General features: G+C 39.7%; 1 protein-coding gene across 5 annotated transcripts in view; it reads right to left on the minus strand.

The window, feature by feature from the left end:
* Positions 1-13,640: 13,640 nt before the first annotated feature.
* Positions 13,641-22,512, minus strand: part of LOC311291564 (NACHT, LRR and PYD domains-containing protein 1 homolog) — a 36,236-nt gene continuing 27,364 nt past the window's right edge. For 4 of the 5 annotated variants that reach the window (XM_084410627.1, XM_084410626.1, XM_084410628.1 and 1 more), the window contains 8 exons: positions 22,324-22,388; positions 22,051-22,127; positions 21,734-21,951; positions 20,192-20,442; positions 19,751-19,867; positions 19,139-19,292; positions 15,894-15,938; positions 13,641-15,795 (listed from right to left, as the gene is read on the minus strand). In XM_084410627.1, the coding sequence (XP_084266753.1) occupies positions 15,515-15,795; positions 15,894-15,938; positions 19,139-19,292; positions 19,751-19,867; positions 20,192-20,442; positions 21,734-21,951; positions 22,051-22,127; positions 22,324-22,388 (1,208 nt within the window). In that variant the 3' untranslated portion in view covers positions 13,641-15,514. The other variant, XM_084410630.1, reaches the window with a different exon arrangement.

Genomic DNA, 22,512 nt, shown 5'->3' on the forward strand with positions numbered 1-22,512 from the left:
AAAATATAAGCGGGAGAATGTTATCATTGCAATGTCAGGTTTCAGACAGGGATCAAACAGGAAGGTAAGTATATAATGTGATTTATTGTGCAGAATGGATCGGTTCCAGAGATAATGGTGAGTAAGCAGATGATAGACAGTTTGTGATGACTTAGCTGATGAATAACAATGTCTCTCTTGCAGGTGATGATGACTGGGCTCAGAAGCATAATCTGCAGGCTGAAGAAGGTCGAGGATACAGGTAAGTGTCAGGATGCAAGAGGTGAGTCTGTGTGTCCATGTAGAGACGAGACCAGACGATGACTGAAGGGTGCTGAAGTGCTGAATATAAAGGGGTGAGATGACGAGGTACAGGTGATGATGATAATTGCTCAGGAAAGAGTGAGTGCAGGTGCGCCGACGAGGATCCTGGGGAATGTAGTGCAGAGAAGACAGACGGTGAAGGTGGTGAATGTGACATTACTCCCCCCTCCCACTAGGCGCGAACTGCGCCGTAGAAGGCAGAACACGGGAGGGGTGGTGGGCATCCTGGAGTCTGTGACCGGAGGGTGGACGGGAAGACGACAGACAGGAGTCTCCTGGATGGTATCGCCAACCACGGCGGAACAGGACAAGGAGGAGACCATGGCGGTGCAGGCTGAGGAGGTGGCCATGGCGAAGTAGGCTGATGAGATGACCATGGTGAAGCAGGCTGAGGAGGAGACCATGGTGGAGACTTCCCTTCGGGCGGCCATGGCGGAGACTTCCCTTCGGGCGGCCATGGCGGAGACTTCCCTTCGGGCCACCATGGCGGAGACTTCCCTTCGGGCGGCCATGGCGGAGACTTCCCTTCGGGCGGCCATGGCGGAGACTTCCCTTTGGGCGGCCATGGCGGCATTGGGAACCGTGTCGGCGGGGCCTCCACGGTCCCCTCAGATGACTTATAGCCCCCCCCAAAATTTCCTTGGGGAAATGATCAGGCTTTGACACAGGGCTGGATGAGGCAGGGGGCGAAAGCGGCTCTGGGCTGGACAGGACCAGCGGCGAAGAGGGCTCTGGGCTGGACAGGACCAGTGGCGAAGAGGGCTCTGAGCTGGGCAGCGATGAGGGCTCTGTGCTGGGCAGCGATGAGGGCTCTGTGCTGGGCAGTACCAGCGAAGAAGGCTTTGAGCTGGGCAGAACCAGCTGCGAAGAGGGTTCTGAGCTGGACGGAACCAGCTGTGAAGAGGGCTTTGAGCTGGACGGAACCAGCGGGGAAGAGGGCTTTGAACTGGGCGGAACCAGCGACGAAGAGGGCTTTGAGCTGGGCGGGACCAGCGATGAAGAGGGCTTTGAGCTGGACGGGACCAGCGATGAGGGCTTTGTGCTGGACGGGACCAGCGAAGAGGGCTTTGTGCTGGACGGGACCAGCGAAGAGGGCTTTGTGCTGGACAGGACCAGCGATGAAGAGGGCTTTGAAAACTCTGGCTCGGGGAGAACGACACTCACAGACTCTGGCTCTGGCGGGCAGACGCTGTCAGTCACAGGCACGGTGGGCATAACGTTCACAGTCTCAGGGGCGGCGGGCATGACGCTGTCAGTCACAGGCGCGGCGGGCATGATGCATACTGCCTTGGCTTCGGCAGATCTGGCGTGAAGTGCAGGCTCGGCTGGACTGGCGTGAAGTGCAGGCTCGATATGGTTCTGGATGAGGATGGGTGAGGAAGTGAAGATGACTGGTGGCTGTGGTTCAACTGGTCCGATGAGAGGGAGATCCGAAAAGTCACCCTCCTTGAGTTGCATTTTGGACCCGAACTGAAATGTCGGCTCGGCTAGACTGTGGATGAGGATGGATGGCGTGGCGAAGATGGCTGGAGATGGTGGTGTTCCGGATCCGAACTGAAATGCCGGCTTGGCAGGAACCAAACGGATGATGAACGGGGCTGCATTGAATAGGGACAACAGGTTAACTCTGGACTCTGAAGGATTCTGCATCTTTGGTCTGGTCTTCTGTAAGTTTCCGACAGGGATCAAACAGGAAGGTAAGTATATAATGTGATTTATTGTGTAGAATGGATCGGTTCCAGAGATAATGGTGAGTAAGCAGATGATAGACAGTTTGTGATGACTTAGCTGATGAATAACAATGTCTCTCTTGCAGGTGATGATGACTGGGCTCAGAAGCATAATCTGCAGGCTGAAGAAGGTCGAGGATACAGGTAAGTGTCAGGATGCAAGAGGTGAGTCTGTGTGTCCATGTAGAGACAAGACCAGACGATGACTGAAGGGTGAGTGCTGAATATAAAGGGGTGAGATGACGAGGTACAGGTGATGATGATAATTACTCAGGAAAGAGTGAGTGCAGGTGCGCCAACGAGGATCCTGGGGAATGTAGTGCAGAGAAGACAGACGGTGAAGGTGGTGAATGTGACATGCAAAGTGGTCAGGCTAATGAATTTTTTTTTTTTTTATGGATAAGCTGTTTGATTTATAATTATTAGATTATTTTCGAATTCACTTACCCTGCTGTGCATGAACATAGCTGTTTCTCAATTTATGTGTTTCCCCATTTGAATGGTCAGCGTATCAGGCGGCTGCTGCTTGCGCTGGGACCTATAGGCTTTAGCTTCAATTTTGATTAAATTATTCTCTAATCGGTTGCATATTATATCGTGGCTATATCCCACGAATGCATACTGCAGTCCCTTTTGTCTTGCTCTCTCAGATATTTCACCTGTTCGCCAAAAATGACTAATTATCTCCTTAGGAATGTCTGACACCGGTAAATACTGTAATAGACGTTCCAGGCGCCAAAACTTGTCAGGCGTAGCAACAATAACTAAGGAGGGCGGGGCTTAGCAAAGGGTCAATTGAGGTTTCTGGAAGCATGATGTTAACAACCAGATAACTTTGGAAATTATTATGGCAGCAGAGGAGGCTATTCCTAAAGGGAGAAACAGGGTAAATCGAAAATTAGTGCCTTGGTGGAATGAAGAGTTTATCAGGTGGTAAGAGACATAGGCTAAACAAAGAATTCAGAATGCTTAAAAGAACACATAATATAAATAATCTAATTCAGTTCAAGAAAGCTCAGATGGTCAGAAGACCGATTCGCAAAGCAAAGATGACGAGTTGGAGGCATTTTTGTGATGAAATAGAAGGAACTACACCAGTAGGAGAAGTGTGGGAAATGATTAAAAGGAGTTATGTCATTTGAAGAGCTTTCAAAACAATGCGAGTAACAGCCATACAGGTAGAGATGGGAGAACTGCTACTAGAGTTAAGAAGGAAGCAGTTGATAGCAAACTATTGGGCTGGTTTACAAGGGCATAATAATTCACATCTCACTAAACCAATACTGCATGGAGAGCAAACATTTTGGACAGATTGGAAATGATCTAGCCTAGTTAAAGAATTAAAAGTGATTAATTTGAGGATAAATTCCATGGTAGTTTATCCAAAGATTGCTCCATGGAAGATAGTTTGGCCTGAGGTAGACTGGTCTGTATTACAGGAAAAAAGGAAGGCACAGGGAGATACTAATTTGGAAAGAGTGTTTAATAATCGGGTAATGGAAAAATATAATGAATCCTGTATATCCAGATTTATACAGATGGTGCTACGAATTCAGAGACAGAAGCAAAATAATTGGAGGTGGCGATACCAGATAAAGGAATAGGAATCAATAGATGAAATGCTGGAAATGTGAAAATGCTGGCATGTTAATTGCATTATGACGGGTAGAAAAGACGGGACAGGACAAAGTTTTGGTATGCTCAGATTCATCAACAGTTTTAGCAAGCCTTTGGTCATTCTATTCAAAAGTTATCAAGATATTCTGTTTGAAGTACTAAAAAGTTAACAAAAAGGGCGTTAACAAAAGGAAATATAGAAATGCAAGTAAGTATAAGCAAAGCAGAGGTTAAAAGTGTGATATGGGAGAAAATAAATGTGGTAAGTGGCAAGAAAGGTGGGATAGAGAGGGGAAACAGAGACACTTATATCACATTCAAAGGGATGTTAAAGAAGGGTTGGAAGTGGAAATAGGAGAAAAGAAATGGTGATAACTAGGTCAAGATTGGGACATTGTTTATTAAATAAAACGCTTAAGTTAATAGGGAAACATAAAACTGGACTGTGTGAGGGATACAAGGAAGAGGAGTCTGTGTAGACCATATAGTTTTGAGATGCAGTAGATATGGAGCACAGAGAGAGGTGATGAGGAATAAGCTTTTTTTTTCTCTCCAACGCTTAATTTACTATGCACAGTGTTTCAACGTCTGTCCAAAGCATGTAAATATACAAGCGTGAAACATTACTTCACCTGGGGTTAAAAGCGGTGTTTAGAACAACAATAACCTGCGGTTGAGCTCAGTGTGAAAAGCCCTATGAAGTGCTTGCCTTTGACTTCTGTATACATTTTGAATTGAATATAATTTTATTAATTTTATTAGTGACAGAGTATGATATATGTCTCAAATATAGACATGAGAAAAACAGAATTTCAAAACATTATTATAATGCTTTGCTATAATGCTACATCACGACTACAACACAAGGTATTGTTACATTTTTCATTTATTTGTTCACTTCTCTCATGAATGAGCCACAGATCTCAGAAGACCTCTGCACTGCAGCTTCTGCGGGACAAACAAACATCTTCACAGATTTAGTCGAAGAGCCGTGCTTTCTGAAATTGAAAGAGGAAGAGCAGGAAAAAGCCCTTCTTCAACTTTCACAAGCTGAAACAGATGGTGACAGACAACCGGCCAAAGAGCTTTTAGTGTTTCACTTCTTAAGGACGAGATGGACATTTTTCTTAAAGAGTATTATGGACAAAAGGACTCTCAGAATTAATTGCATGTTTATGGAGATTTTATTTATTTTATATTTAATTTGTCATCATGTACCTGCTGTGCAATAACTTATGTTCAATTTATTCTCTTTGCTACTTAAGGGTAAAAGTACATTTGATTAAAAATGTAATAAATCATTTTGGTGTTTTGGGTTTGATGGATCTGAATTTGCTTGATTCATGCAAATCCACTGTAGAATTGTAATGTGTATTATGTACTATGAAAAAAATGTATAATAAATGTTCAAATGCTCAAGCTGTTTTATTTTTTGTGTTTTAAGCTTTGGGCTCAATTAAAAATATATTAATAATTTAAGACATAAAGCAACTTTTAACTTTAAAAACAAAAGGTTAAGGGGGTTATATGTGTGTGTTCATATGATTAAGCTGTCATTTTAACAAAAAGTCAGGGTCTATCTATCCTACAAAACATAATCATAATATAATTTCATAACACAAAATATAATTTCAATTGGATCGTTTTAATAAAATACTTGACATTAAAACTTTAAGCGCTCCACACACACACACTGCGTGGCGGTGTTGTCTAACTTGTCTTCAGACTGTCATGACGTTCTGCGTTTCTGCAGTTAAACTCGATGGAGCGGTTAACAGAAAAGATGAGATTTTGTAAGATAGGATTAGAAAACTAAATCAATTTGAGATTTGGTTCTGAAATACGTATTTGTGAAAAATCCTAAATTAATTTGTCAGATAGAAAGTCTAAAACAAAACATCTCAATTTAGTTTCGCATTTAAGATTTACAGTAGTTTACTTACTGTCTCTTGAGCGTTGTCTGAGCTCCACTGCTAGTTGATTACAGCCAATAGCCTCTAATATTTCGAGTGTTACAGGAACCGCGTCCTTCAATGTGAAAGTTTTCACCATTAAATCGGCGAGATCTGCAGAACCAGAGTCTATAACTTTTTCGATTGTAAATATTTCGACGTGATCGCACAATCTGCTTTTAAACTTCTTTTTGTTTTCTTCCCCAAGACCATAAAAAATATGACACAGGAGCTCCTTAATGCTCAGACACTTTTCTATTAGTGATGGGTCTGTCATGAACGGTTTGTTCATTTTGAACAAATATTTACTCGGGAACACCGAGCTCAGCTGTCTGGTCTCCGAGAGTAGGCTATTTCTTCATTTTGTGTTGACCGCGCATGCGCAACATCTTTATATTCTGTACAGGAAACGAGTAAAGGTGAGTCGTCCATGAAAGAAAAAAAAAAAGGTGCGTCGTCCATTTCTTTTACACATTTTCAAAAAAAATGATTAATAAAAATAAAAAAGAAATGAATCTAATGACCACCTAATAAATCTACCAACTGATCATGATGTAAGCTCCTTAGGATAGTTTACTCAAATGAAAATTCTCTCATCATTTACTCACCTTAATTTCACTGCAAACCCATAGTAACTTTCATTTATCTTTGAAACAGATTTTCAAATGAAAGTCTTATGGGCTTGGAACAACACGAAGGTGAGTGAACAATAATTTCTGGATGTACTAATATTTTAATTATATTTCTGATAGTAAATGGCAGCAAATCTTAAGGGAGTATATCTGAAAAAGAAAGAATGAAGCTTCCACTCACAAATGTCGATAACTGTACAACTGTACAACAGAGTCGATGGTGGAAACCACTGAGCTTGGACAGGTTAGAGTCAATGATGTGATCACTGATCTGCTAAAAGACAACCTGAAGCATTCACAGATATAAACATCAGTATAGGTTTATAATAATCATCAGGTGGTAGGATGAGACTGCAATTTTGTGTGTGAAAAGTGATAAGAGTTTCATATGTGATGTCTTCATCTCTGACTGACACAGTGATCTCTGGGAAAAATCGACTTTCACGGTTTTCAGGCTTCTTTATACTGGCAAAATTTAATGAGTTTATTTCATTATTAGATATGACATAAACTTGATTAAATATACTGAACAACTGAATATGGCAATGAGTACAATTTTATTCTAAAATGAATTATACATTACTTGAGTTTATGCAGGATCTTCCCTTTACCAGCAGCTGAGATCAAACCAACAACATCGTCTGAAATGTGATCCATCATCAACCTTTGAAAGTAAAAAAATACAATATATCAGATTTGATCTTTATTACACACACAGGTAATTCTGGGATTGTGTGTGTTTGCAGTGATTCAGACTAAAGTATGGGAGCAATTTTTTTAAAGTTTAGACTCAGCATTTTCTCTCACTCCGGTCTGGCTCAGAAAAGTGATTCTCAGTGACTGTGGAGTAAGCAGTGTGTGGTAAAAAAGAAAACACTGTGGTAAAAATCAAAACAATATCACACAATAATGACTGCTGTAATACTGAATATCAGATTACACTCGAGGCTGAATCACAGCTGTGCTCATATTCAGCACTACAGCATTCTTGCTTGTGTGATGATATTGCATAAGTATTGAATGTATTGAAATTTCTGTAAATAAAATGTAAATGCTGTAAAATGTCATGTGTTGATGACGTGTCAGAAAAGGCTCAAAGTTTTGCTCACCACAGCTCTTTACAGCGGTACAGTTCAGGCTGAAGCATCTTCAGATCATCAGATGTTACATGGAGTTTCAGGTTTCTGATGTGTTCACAGTACTGTAAACAGTACTTCAACACCCAACAGTCTGTCCTTTTCAGTGGAATATTTGACATATCTATCACAACCAAACCTTCCAAAGCTTTCCCAACGAAGCTCTTCTCATGGAGCTCATAGAGACAATGGAGAACACAGAGGAACAGAATCACAGGCTGCAGCCACTCTGAATGTCTAACTTCTGCATCTGTCATTGAAAAGTCTCTATCAGACCAACAGGACAGAGCACATCCTCTCTCTACAGTGTGAAGCAGCACTTTCACTTTCCTCTGGGACTCTTCTTCATCCAGAAGGACATAGTACAGAGTGGTGAAGAACTCCTGTAAGCTGAGATGCATAAATTTGAACATCGTCTCCTGGTGGATTTTTCTCTTAATGAGGAACTTGTACAGGAATGGAGACCGTAGGATGGAGAAGGGATACCCTTGTCATTTAGGTTTCACCCGGCTGGTTCAGGTTAAATCTACACAAATATATGATGATGGGATTGTTATCATGATTCGGGCTGTAAATTTTAATTTTGAGAGCTGAGAGGTTTTTTCAACCTGGCTGCAGTCTTCAGATCGGGGCGGGGCTGCACACTTACTCTGATTGGCTCATTCGTCTTAGAAAACGTGTTCGTACTAGTAGTTGGTGTGGTCAAAGTAGTACATGTAATGATGAGCTAATGCCATCAATCAAGTTACAAAACTGGAAAAGTGAGGTCCCTAATGCCACACAAATGAGATACATCTTTAATAGTTTGACCTCAGTCTAGAGCACACATAATCTGAGACAAATTAATTTTGCTTTATTTCCAGATTCAATCATAGGCTTCTTAAGTAGACTAGAGCACAACGTGCTGCTAGTGACATGTACACTTGTCAAAAATGACGCTTTAAATCTCTTGACAAACTACAAGACGTTTATGACATTTGTAAGTTTTCTAAATAAAAGATAGATTGTACTGAATGTCAGCTATCTTATTTTGCTCAAGATACAAATTTATTGGGTCCATATGTTATGCAAACAATATGCTTCTAACCAGGGTGCGATGCGATTTGCCAGGGGGGATGCGTGGGATTTCCCCCTTTTTGGTCAATGTATCCCTGCTTCTGCTTAATAATTTTTACATTTACCCCTGAATGTCCTGATTGGTTACACCTCACGAGTAATAGCCTATCAACACTTGCGAGACGCCACCCACTTTTCAACAGGCCCACCCAAAACTTAAAAAATAAAAAAAAACTTTTAATATATTCTAATTTTGTCAAGAATTATAAAAAAATCGTCAATAAGCTCATAATGTGTACTAAAATAGTCTAAATGTTTAGTTTTAAAAACCATTTTAAAAAGCTGGCTATGTCTATTTTGATGTTTCTGCGCAAGTTCAGCAGACAATGAGATTCGGGTTTGTTCTGATCAGAGCTCGTGAGCGGAGAGCGCATCTCTGAATATTCTGCTCCGCTCGCTCATTCCGCAGGGTCGCTCGCTCAACCCAGAATGGCCTGCTGGTTCGAAAATATGTGGAATAAGGGCTGCCTCCGACCAAATTTTTTTTTCTAGTCGACTAGTAGTTGTTCATTTAAGCCATTCGTGGACAAATCGCCTCTTTATATTAATTTAATTACTTAAATACACTGTTAGACATTTTATCGTATTTTTGCGGTAACTTACTGGCAGCACTATTGCCAGTAAGTTACTGTAAGTTCCCCTTTACAGTAGCTTACTGTAAATGTGTTTTACAGTATGATGCCATTACCGCAATTTAATTTTACAGTAAGATGCCCTTACCGCAATTTCATTTTACTGTAAGATGCCCTTACCGCAATTTCATTTTACAGTAATGAAATGGATTAGAAAACTAGAGTAATACAAAGAAAACAACTGAAACTTTCTGCATCAGTCGTGTCGCACGTGTTCACAACTTTCATTGTGTTTGCAGTGCACTGACGCTGTTGAAATAAGCAAATTAAAACAGGTCAATTATTCAATAAAAAAACCTCAAACTTTTGAATGGTAGCAGCATATGAAATATCAAATATGTTACAATTGTTTTTTCAGATGACCTTTCAGTCTGACTGAAATCCAACTATTAAAGTGCATGTAAACGTACTAGTGAGATTAGGAGGCGCTATAGGAAGAATCTCTATAGAGTAACGACAGCCTCTTTTAGAGCTTTGTAAAGTGTCAGGTCTGTTGGGCCATTTCTGCTTAATTTTATCCACAAACTGTAAAAGAGAAAATGACTGATGGTGAAAGACTTTCTTTCCATCACAAACTAAAGAACATCTGTTCTTCACCAACTCTGATAAAGCTGATATCCTGTTTTCCTCCCTCTCTCTCTCCTTCTCTTCCTCCCTCTCTCCGTGTGTGTGTTTTGTCGTTTGATGGTTTAGTTTCTTCCCTCTGTCTCCCTCTCTCCCTCCACCCAGCCCTTCAAAGATGACATGGACCTGAAGCAAGACCTCCAGAGCGACACACAGGAACCCAAGGTGGAGGAGTATGAGCCCAAGGTAAGAAACAGAGCAGGTGCATATGGACATAATGCTACACTTAAAGGTGAAGTGTGCAATATTTTTTGGATTTCAGTTTACTGTTTATTGTGGCAGTTTAATATGCAAAGACAATGTGAAGTAGGTTGATTGGCGCTATCAAAGCTCTCAAATATCACTGTTAAGCAGCCCAACACAGCAATATTGGCTCAACCAATACTGTGAGATTAGGGCGGGGCTATCTTTTTGCCTGATCAATAGCAAATGAGGTGAGTTTTCTTGAAAGGTGTCGTTATTTTTCCAATTCCATTTACTGATGCTAGTGGTGCAGAAATAACACACTTTACCTTTAATGTTATAAACACACACATACCCCTTTTCCACCAACAAGAACCGGGTGCTGGTTCAGAGCTAGAGCTATTGCCAGTTCGGAGTTGGTTCGACTGACGAGCTTACTAAGAACCGGTTTGCGTTTCCACCGGCCAGAGAGCCACAACAGAGCTATATCTTACGTCACTGCATACGTATCATGTTGCTCAGCAACGCACGTGCGGCAGCGCCAAACACAAACACACCAGACTTGTTCGAGTCATGCATCGGCTTCTCGCAGAACGATCAGCACATGAAATCAAAGCACTGCGAAAGCGATCAAAAAGCACAAGGAGTCGTATGATCTCCAAACACTCCCGCAGCTCTGATCGGTCCACGCTGCTCCGATGCATCTCGAACAAGGCATCAACAATAATAGACGTTGCGTTACTATGGATGCTCATGGGTTTGCGAAAATAAATCGGCATCCAAACACGGCGAATCCAACGCGTTCGTGCAGCTCGCCGTAACTTACATAGACGGATATTATAATCGAGCTGCTATTAGCTCGACTAGCTGCTATTTAAAAATGGCGGTCACAAGTTTCTCTTCAGTCTTGTTGGCCACGGTAACCCCGCCCCCAGCCTCTGACGCAAGCGGTTCTTCCTTGGCTCCGTTCTAGACCCTGCAATGATTTGGTGCTACTTAAGAACCAGTTTTACTGGTTCGGAGCTGGTGCTTTGGCGGTGGAAAAACAAAGAACCGATTTGAAACTAGGCTCTGGCTCCGAACCAGCACCAGCTCTGCCTTGGTGGAAAAGGGGTAACAGAGGAAGTATTTTAGCTTCTGTCCAACATTTTTTACCAGACAAGAAACTATTTTTGTATTATATTCCAATGGATACACTACTGCTCAATTTTTTTAGTAATGGTAGTGTCTAGATATATAGAGGTTTCCACACACCTATACAGTGTATATAAACCAGACACATACCCTAACTAGTGAAATATTATATGTTTGTCATTTCAGGATCCCACTAATGGCTATTACAATGTTCGAGCTACTACGACACATGATGAAATCCGTTCCTCTACCCGTTCCCTGCCGTACCAGGAATTCCGGCCACCGAATCCCACTTCAGTTTCGGCAGCAGCCGCCGGCCCAGTGGCCAACATTCACCCCGCGCCCCCGGGCCGCTACGAGCCCCGCCCCACTTCCCGAATGGCTCACAACACATACGCCCATTTTAACACCATTGCCAGGGCGTCACAAATCCAAGCCCCGCCCAACCCAGTCTCCAAAACTACAGACTATTCTGGAGACCGTGGCCTGCTGGAATCAACCAATCCGTTGGCTTTTGATAGCTACGCTTATTCAACAACACCTCAATACAGGTTAGGCTTTGCTCCGCCTTTGGAGGCAGGACCAGCCTATGAAATGTATCCTACAGGACAGGGGGCGGGGACGAGCCAAGACGCTAACGTGGGAAAATACCCCAGCTCCGCCCAATTTCCATATTCAACCCCGCCCACAGAATACTCTCAGAGACACACGCAAAGAATGCAGACTCACGTGTGAAACAAACACGCTTTTCCCCACAAAAAAAGCACTTCCTTTGACGCAAATACATGGTACACACTCTCATTTTTACATAGTCTTACAGTCCAAAACTCTCTCTCCAAGATAACTATATGCAAACACACACACACTGCGTTTTCTACCTTTACAACAACATGATTGAGAAAAAAGTGCCAAATTACTAAATGACTGCAGCATAAGAAGAAAACACAAGAGGTCACAGTATTGAGCGGAGAGAAAGCATGTCAACTGTATCATCTTTCTCTCTTCTTTCCAAAATTTCTTTGAAGAGGGGTTGAAGCAGCAAAACCAATCCTCTAAAATCTCAACTGATGTCCACACCATAACGAGACAAAGTAGCCATTGGACGTTTTTTCCATGTGAATCAGTATTGGCTGTTTTTTTTTTTTTTTTAGAATAGCCAATAAGAGGCTGGAGGGCCCCAGAAGCCATCAGCTATTGGGTGTAAAGCCCAGTGAAAGCCTGATCGCTATGCATTGTAGTTGACAATGGACTCGTTTAGATCTGTCCCATCACTCAACCTAATAAAATATGATGTGTAATAAATTATGGGAGTTGTGGGTATGCTCACACTGATTGTAAAATCTGCAATGTGATATCGCAGAACAAGTCACTCAGTTGAAGAATACCGCAGGTGTCATCAATCGCTTGTGTAATAATAACTCACCACTGCTCACACTGCCCGAGCTCCTGTAGGAATAGCTGTCCGCTGCCAGTTTGAACTCTTCTGATAGGACGGAGACACGAGTATCTGGGTAAACGCCACCAGTGCTTTTAACTCTGAAAGCTCGAGTTTATGTAACATTTTAGGATTTTTTAAACAAATGGATGCTAGGCTACTCACAGTGTCAAAGTGAGCTTACAGACTCTTCTCTGAACACACGCTCTGCCTCCTTCCAAGAAAACCTCACGAGTATTTGACGCTTTGTGTTTCTATGTGTGTGAGAGAGTGTGTTTGCCCGTGTGATGTGAAGGAAAAAACTGAATGTGATGAATCTTTCTCTGAAGTGTCCGTGTATTTGTCCTTCACACTTTCAAAGTAGAGTAGAGTGCTTTTTCATATTTGTATCTGAACTAAATTGCATTTGAAAGCGCTTTTATAGTATTTTTCTAAGATGGTGGCAAGGGGTCAGAGATTGAATGGCTTTTGGTATAAGCAATGTAAAGGAGAAAATTGTTTGTTTTTAAACAAAATGTTTATGATCATGATTTGTACATTTGTCTAAATTCTGGAAAGGGATATTGAATCAGATCATCAGAGCAAAGTTTTAAATAATATTAAAATTGAAGAAATTTTGTCAATCAAATCCTGAGTTTCTGTAAAATCTTTTTTTTATGCAAAATAAAGGGCTTTTATTATGTGAGCTCAAAAACCATGGCAACTTTTGCTCTGCAGAAAGGCTCAGTTTGTGCAGAATATGTTTAAATCTGGCTTGATTTAGGCTAAATTTACAAGACTTGACCCTTGGTCTATATTAAACATTTTTGAACGTTCAAAATATGCAATGATCAATACAGTTCGGTCCAACCAATTAGAAACTCTAATCAGTTTTGTCAGAAGTACATTTTACAGTGAGCTGGTGTTTAAAAAAAGTTTGCAGGTGCACAGTTATGAAATGGCTTTACAGTAACCATGTTAGGTCTCTTGGTAATTTTGAGGCTTATATGGCACCTTTATGTATGAGGAGAAGATGAATTTGATGATCAAGTTCACATAGCGATGGAAAGGGAATGAATGTGCAATACTGTGTTTAAAGTGTGTGAATATGAGAGCATGTTTCAGTGTGACTCTTGAGATTTCCTCATGCTTCTGTTAAAAAAACTGTACTTCATATTGTTTATTATTAACTCTATTTTTCATTTGTATGTTTTATTCATCTTTTGAAAATGTAAAAGAAAAAATAAATATGACCCATATCCCACAGCAACTTTTTGACTTTTTTTTTTAAATTGTATGTGGTTATTTTTCCACAGTAATATCAAATAAAAACATTTTGTAGTAACTCATGTTGTCATACAGTAACAGCATCATACATGTTAAAACAAGTGTATTACATCAACAGGCATAAATACAGTGGGGAGTCTGGGGACAAAAAAATGGGGATTACGATCTAATTTAAATCTGGATATACAATAATTTGGAACACAGAAAATTATAACATGTACATCTATAAAAATGTACACTAGTATAATAACGGCAGGCCCGTCGCGACAAGGCAAGCAAACCAAGCAATTGCTTGGGGCCCCGAGCTGGCCTGGGGCCCCAAGACAACGACTGGTTAAGAATAAAATGCAACGACAAACTGCGTGAGCGCCCCTTTGATAGTCAATGCAGTAAAGTGCAATGACACTGTTATCGGGATCCCCCTCAAGGGGGCCCCCCTCTCAGTAGTCGCTGACAGCAGCCAGCCAATCACGTGATCTCTGCTGCCGGCAAAATACAAAAACTCCTCGGCAGTCATCATGAAGCGGAATTATGCTTCAGGAAGCCAGAAAAGAATGAAGAGGAGGAAAGAAAAAACAAGATAGTGGTAAGTAGGGGTGTAACGATACACGTATTTGTATTGAACCGTTCGGTACGAGGCTTTCGGTTCGGTTTTCGGTACGCATTTTCAAACCGAACGGTTCGTTGGACCATTTTTCCTACCGACCAAAATTTCGTTATTTCAAATGTAGGCGCGTTGCGCGTGTTAAGCGCGCTCATAATGTAGAGACGCCGGCGCGACCACAACATTGCCCAACATCAAATGGCAAACGTAATGCAAGCGGAACGAAACTGCTCGTTATTGTGTGGTTGAAGGACCGTTTATCAGTTTGGACCAAAGCAGCGCGAGCCGATCTTGATCATGCGAAACTGTTACTACACAGCACTAATAAGAGATCCAGTAAAGAAAGCATTTGAATTCGCCACAGAAGTAATAACATCGCTGCGAGATCTAGTGAGAAACATTCACATAGTTTGGCAGGAATAGTAACGTTATAATGCCTTATAAGGCATTATAACGTTATAAGGCTATTATGCCTTCAAGTAACATTACGTTGGTTTTATTTTGACATTATGAATACAATTGCTGCCCTCAAATGTTAATCTGAACTAAAATAAACATTTTTTTATAACTACTACAATATTACATTTCATTTTTTCCAAGGAGCTGTTTTGTTTTATATGCTCCTAAGAAGAGTCAATTATAGCTCCAGAATTGCTCAAAGTAAAAAAAAAAAATCATATTTTATGATGTTAGTTTTAATAAAAAAAAAGAAGAAAAATAAATAAAGGACATTTCTCTGGCATTTCTTTCTTTTTGCTGTATCGAAAACGTACCAAACCGTAACACAAGTGTATCGGATTGAACCGAACCGTGAATTTTGTTACACCCCTAGTGGTAAGTGATAAATTACACTGGATAAAATAGCTCCACTTGTCTTGTACAAATAGTGTAATTTTGCAGCAGGTAGGCAGCCTACCATAGGCTAGAAAAAAAATATGTTTATGTTAGCTACCTGCCTGACGGCAAATGCTGCTTGTAACAAACAGTTAGTGCAACTTTTTTTTCAAACGGATGGCATATGGTTACATATTATAATATGTTTTTTATTGGGGGGGCCTCCATGTCCATTTTGCTTGGGGCCCCCAAATTCCTTCAAACGGCCCTGAATAACGGCAGAGCTACACTTTACGCCTCAAACTCACTCTCAGCATTACTGTGGTGAAGGTCCACTGGGTCCAGACTCCAGATCATCTACTAGATAAGGTTCCTTCTCCTTCAGCAGTTTGTAGAATTCTGCTTTTACAGAATCTCCTCCAGAGTCGAGAGCATCAAACAAGAGTCTCATTTTCTGTGGTTGTGGTTCTGCAGCTTTAATTGTTCTCCACATTTCACCAGTAATCATCTTTTTGCTCTTCAAACGGTCAGCAATTGCCATCACTGATGAAACTCTCTGAACGAGTTCATCTCCGTGTGTGTTCACAAATTCAGTTTCTGATTAAAACAAAAGATGATTTAACAAGTTAGTCTTCAGAAGAGTGTAAAATATGTGTGAGAATATGTAATAGAAATGTTCAGTGTTAAAATCAGACCTGGGATCCTTCTGTCTTCAGAAGTTTCAGCACCTTCACTTGGTGCTATTGATAATAAAAAAAGATATTTAAGATCACTGAGAAATCTGTCACCACAGTCTTTTGAAGTCTCATTCCTTGAAGGAAGTGAACCACTATACTTCAGAGTTCTAGCCTTAAAGGGATAGTTCACACAAAAATTAAAAGTATGTAATTAATTACTCAAGGTGTTCCAAACCTGAAACTTTTGTTCATTTTTGAAACACAAATGAATATATTTTTTAATTAAATCTGAGAGTTTTTGTGTCCCTCCATTTTCTGCTATGCAACTACCACTTTGACACTTTCAAAAAGTTTATAAAGAGTTTGTGAAACTAATTCATATGAATTGAGCGGTTTAGTCCAACATTTATGAAGAGATAGATCACTTTTTATGATGAACAGATTTAATTTAGGCTAAAATATCTTCATTTGTGTTCCGAAGATGAACAAGTCTTACGGATTTGGAATGGCATGAGGGTGAGTGATAACATTTTTCATTTTTGGGGGTGAACTAACCCTTTAAGTCTACTAGGCCACACAACACAAATATGGACAAAGTCTATTGTTCGGGCTGTTCATGCAAATTAACCTGTTAAAAAAAACAATTCACCAACAGTTCTTCAATACAGTAATTGTTATTCTAGTTTTAATATTTGTATTTATTTTAAATTGATCTGTTCCAGTTTAATGCTGTCACTCTAACTGAGATTCTCAATGTTTTGCACCTGATAAATACTGCTGATCACAAAATGAATCAGAAAATGAAAGTAACGGTATCGGACTCGTTCTGGAAAAAGTGGTATCAGTGCATCCCTAGTTAATATCTTGTGTAGCTATTTTGAAGAATACTTTAAAAGTAGCCTCCAACACTAGCCTGGGTGCCAGCCCGAACCCCGCCCACAACATTTTTTGGTCGGGAAGTTCGGTCTGGACTCGATCCATTGAGGAGTAATTATGCTCGGCTCCTAGAAGGCCGAGCCAATCAAATTGCCAGGGCGGGCTTTAATCGATGATGGACAGATGGTCTGCGGTTACGTCACCAAAGAGCGCTTGATTTGAATTAGTTTACAACAAAGACGACTGCAGCTGGAGAATTGAAATTTCACGAGTTCACATTTACAAATAAGTCAGATAGAATAAATGCGTAGGCTATATGAGATGTCATGAGTTCACACAAATAAGTAAGATAGAATAAATGCGTATATGACGTGCTGTCCGAGAGGGCTGTGGGCTCGGTAGCCATACTCCCCCCGTGTTCCTGGTTGTGAGAGAACAAGACAAGAGTGAGGATTCGGGGTGGTGGAGGGACCGAGGGATGCTGAAAAACTGTCAAGGAGTGTTAGGTAAGTTGACAGAGTGAATATGCTTCCGCGGTAACGTTAGACATGGTATTGTTTGATGACAAGTTGATATTGGATTGAGTACGTGCTCCTCCCGAACTTTGTTTATGAAACATCATGTGTAGATTCCGCCATCGCGTCTGTTATAGAAGATATCGACAGCGCATTCATTTTAAAAGAGGAACAGAGAGCCGCGCCCGCGACATTTTGTTGGTTGAAAATATGAATGAAGGACATGCGTCATTTACTCCGTTGCTCTGATTGGTTGTAGGTCTATCCAATTGAGTGCAGAGTTTTTTTTTTTCCTAGTTCGGTTGAGACACGCCCCATAATCAAATCTCTATGGAGCGGTATACACAAATCCGCCGCGAACTCTATGGGCGCCGCCATCTTGCCTGCCGCCATTACTGCGTACCTGCGAAGTGTGAGGGTGTGACACTTGCCGGTGTCCTCTAATGACATTTCAATGAAACCGGATCCTGGGGCTTAAATATTGTGATTGTCAAAACATTTTAGTTACTAAACTGAATTTTATTAGGTTTAGTGACAACATGTTGCAATGTTTATATTATATGGTACAATTTCTGGTACGTTTTTTTTTTATTATTGCTTGAAACAATTTCAGGATTTCAATTCAGTTCAATTCTTGTGATTTGTTTTAATATTGACTAATTTGGGTAAACATTAGGTACACAAGATAGGCGTTATTTTTTCTCAAGAAAAAAAATTCTCACCTAATGCTGTAAGTTAAACATACAGAGAGCCTTCAGCTGGCAGTATTATTTAAGGTTAAAAATAACTCAAATTAAATATAATGCGTTTTTTTTTTATATAATAACAACTTTATTTAATGATATAAGAAAACATATAATAAATATGTAATATAGTACACATATTTAGCAAAATACTCTTTTTTTTTCTTTCCTGAGGTAACTTTAAATGTTATGTGACATAATTGTTCTCCAGCTGTTTTGTTGACCCTTTCCGCGGTAAAAAAAAAAACACTGATTGATCGATATTATGTATGATGAATATACATTTCGGTAGGTTATGCTACTGTTTCTTTTAACATTGTTCATTCGTGTTTATTTACTATTAAGTTATGATCGGTTCACGTGCCATAGGGATCTGTCACGTCACATTTACAAACGCCAAAATATTTATTGTTTGAATTTCATAATAAAATTGACAGAATCTGAGAGCTGAGCTTTTTTTTTATATCATAACTAACCTGCTCTGTCTAGTCTGTCGGTCTCCGTGTCCTCTTTGCTTCTCGATTTTTATGTGCGTGAGAAAATGGATGTGTGGCGTGTGTCTCACGGTGAAAGCGTGAGAGTTGGCAGCTTACAGGTATTCCACATTATTTTATTAATCATCTGGCATGCGAGCTTCAGAACCTAAAGTACAGGGCATTGATTGAAGGTCAGAATTACATGAGCTCCGGATGGATTGGCCAGATACTTGCATACCTTGGCAGATGAGCTCACATTAAAAGGTGTCGTGCGGTTTTCACGGGCAGTGAACTCGTACCATAATGTGTCAGTAACATAGAGAGAAAACTGCAAAGTTCTCGAAGTAGTGTGTGACTGCATGGCCGGCCGAGGGAAGTGTTGTAGCCATACAGCAGGGCGACTGTACAAAATTAAAGATAAATAGATAAAAATAACATTTCGTACAGCTAAGTTACATCTGCTACAGCCGCCTACGGGACCAACGCTACTTAGCAGCAAGGCACGCAGTAATGGCGGCGCTGCTTTACTTCCGTGTTTCGCCGGATTTGTCTATACTCCAACACTGTCTACAGATAAACTTAAAATCTCTCCCAAACTTTCTCAAAGCTTATAAAGCTTACACAAGCTTTTAACAACAGAATTTCATGACTACCTGTAAGAAAGATCCGCCGTCTGTTCCACACTTCCTTCCCACCTTTAGTTTTGTCCAAAATACCCAGTATGACCTCCTCAATGTTGACATCCAGAAATACTTCAAATGTGGGATGATAGTTTTGGTCAAAATTATCAAACTCAAATATCTCGATCTGAAAACAAGAACAAGACAACATTATAAGGTGGTTAGTTCTGACTCTGAATTCTGATTGGATGAGCTACAAGGCCTGTTTTTGTCATTTTACACAAATTTAATATTAATGGACCAAGTTGCTAGACTTTAATAAAGACTTTATTTTGCAAACTATATGGAAGAATTGTTTATTCTGATAATTATAATTAACATTTAACTTTTTATTGAATATTGATGCAAGGCTATCTTTAAATGAGAGAAGGTAAAAAGTTGATTAAAAATGTTGAAAAACTGTGGTGACCAATCGCAGCACCATATACATACTTTCTCTTATTCATATTATGGAATTCATATAATTTTACTTAAAATATTGATTAAAAAAAGTAATTGGACATGTTATACATAAACTACCCCAAATACCAAATAACGCACTGAAATTCAGTTGAAATTCTAATGTTATTCAATAAATATTGTTACCTCTGGTTGCACTTCACATTCCTCTGGCTGACAACACAGACTGTATTTTTGGTTATGAATCAGGTGACATTTTGAACTTGTCTCAATGTACTTTTTATCACAGTGCCTGCTCTGGACCTTAAGGAAAGGGGGCGGGGAGAGAGACAAAAAGAAAAAAAATTACTTCAACATTTCTGCTACTTTCACACAGTATTTCAGTACAAACCTGCATCATATTCAAATCACTAAATGCACTCCAGTTCAACAAGGTTCAAACTATGCATGTATACAATAAATTAACATCACCACGGAAAGTAATAATAATATTAATAATGTCAATATACAAAAGCAGTAATAATGTATATACACAAATATGCTCAATGTGTGTTTTTATTTTATAATACTCTGTTAAACAGAAAGTGCATAAAAAAACCTGAAAAAATAATAATCAAATAGCAGTACCTCTGATATTGGAACATTCCCTGGAAGCAAGTGGACATTAAGTTTTTTCCTTTCAAGAGTTAGATTTCGAAGGAAGAGCAAAACCTGGCCTCTTTTGGGGCTGCCAAATTTTCTTTTTATCCAGACAAGGGCAAAATTGCTGAGTTCTCTGATGTCATTGATCACATGAGTTTCTGTCACTTTGAGTGGCTGTATTATTTCTACATTACCACCAACAAAATGTGCCACAGCCAAACCATCCTTATTTTCCTCTGCAAAATACATTTAAGAATTTTGTTATTTGGTCAAATAAAGGTATTGTTCTTCTAATTATACAGTGACCAACATTTTACAAGAAGTGCTTTTTATGTAATCATCGAGATCTCTCATCTCACTCCTTGTGAGATACATATCCTCAATAGATGCAGTTTCAAGTAATTTGATGTGTAAATTATCAGTCATTGTTCCATAAATTCTATACAGTTGTTCAAGTCAACAACTGTAGCCGCGTTTCCATTACCCTTCAAATTGCGCAAATTGAAATTGCGAATTGAAAATACGCCCAATGGAAACACGTCAATTTCGCAAAAATTATTTATCGCAAAAAAGTTTTTCCGCTCGCATGAGGTGGTTTTTCAGGCAATTCGAAAAAGAAATATTTCGCAAAACTCCAATGGAAACAAGTTTTTGCGCATTTACAGGTCACCTGACGTAGATGACGTGGTGTGTTTGGACAGAATACGAGACAGAGTTCTTTATTAAATTTATATAAGACAAAAGAATTACAGGAATAATGGATTCTAAACCTCAAATAAATGCCACAATCAAGACCTCGAAGCAGATATGAGGGAGAAAACAGAAACATCTCATATGTGCCGCTCACAAATATAATAAGGGTCATTCCTTACCATTAATGCTTGGAAAACACACATGCATCTCCATCGGTTAATAATAATGGCCAGTGCAGTGGCTGAGATATTGTCATGATTCCTGTCTTGTGTTCACCCTTGTCTTGTGTGGACTTTTGTTATTTCCTGCCCTGTGCCATGTTTTGTAGTCCTTTGTAGTTTTTCTTGTTTATTAGTCTCCCCAGGTGTTTCTGATTATCCATGCCCCCTTGCTATCTTGTTTAGCTTGTTTGCCACTGTATTTAAATCTCTGTGCTTCAGTTGTTGTTTGTTGGTCATTGTTTCATGTAGCTGTTTCCCTGTTCCTGTCCTGAGTTTCCGTGTTCCATCATTTGCCCTGGATTTTTCCCTGTTTGTCTCTTTAAATTAGTGCTTGCACATGGATTCTCTCTCTGCTTCGTCCTTGCCTCATCGTAACAGATATAGTACATAAACCTACCAACGTACGTTGCCATGGTTTTTGTAATGATTTTACCTATCGCGAGAGGAAAAAATTAAGTTTTAGTCGCATAATATCGGTTAATGGAAACACCGTCATTTCGCAATAGTTTATTGTTGACATTTAGAGAGAAAAAAAAAAGAAAAAGTTTTGGCCAAATCTGTAATGGAAACGCGCCTTGTGAAACAAATAATTAGGATGTAGAAATAAACACACCATTGAATATTTCACAGTGTGGAAAGTGCAGTTGTGAGATTGAACCATGAAAACAGTCAATGTTGTACAAGGGTCCGGCTGGCTGCATCTGACCCAAACCATCTAACACACGAGGATCCCATGAGACAGTTTTATACAGCACCTCTCCTTCACCCTCCATCACAAACACAAGGCTGGTCAGACTGCAACAAAACTGACCAGCATGTGGACACACAAACCTGGAGGACATAATATTAATGTTATTTTTAAACTTTATAAAGTCAAAACAGTATGCTTACATTCTAACCATGTCCAAAAATAAGATGAGTGTTCAATACCTGTATGTATTCTTGTGTTTGTCCTCATCATCTCCCTGAAGTAGTTCAGGTGTGAACACTTCTGCATCTTCTGAGGACTGAAATAAAGAAAAGTATAAAGAGTATATTTTATCCTGTAAAATGTCATGTTACAGTATGTAAAAGATTAGTAAAAGTTGTATTATTATAGCTTCAAAATCATCTCCAGATTCAAAGGATTTCATTCACACATAAATATCACAAACAAAAAATAATAATTGTTATAACAAGAAAGACTCTTCAGCTTCTACTCACTGATCGAGCTGAAGATGATTCAGTTTTTAATGATGAGCAATACCCAGAATCTGAACTCTCTCCTTCTGTCAGACAAAACACAATTCAAACACTTTAACACCATTAAGAACAAGTGAAACCATCAAGCATTTGTCCGAAATAACTGGGGTTACTCAAAAACTTTTTGCACACAATAAACTTTTTTTTTTT

Source organism: Rutilus rutilus, assembly GCF_951802725.1.
Source record: "Rutilus rutilus genome assembly, chromosome: 6".
NCBI lineage: Eukaryota > Metazoa > Chordata > Actinopteri > Cypriniformes > Leuciscidae > Rutilus > Rutilus rutilus.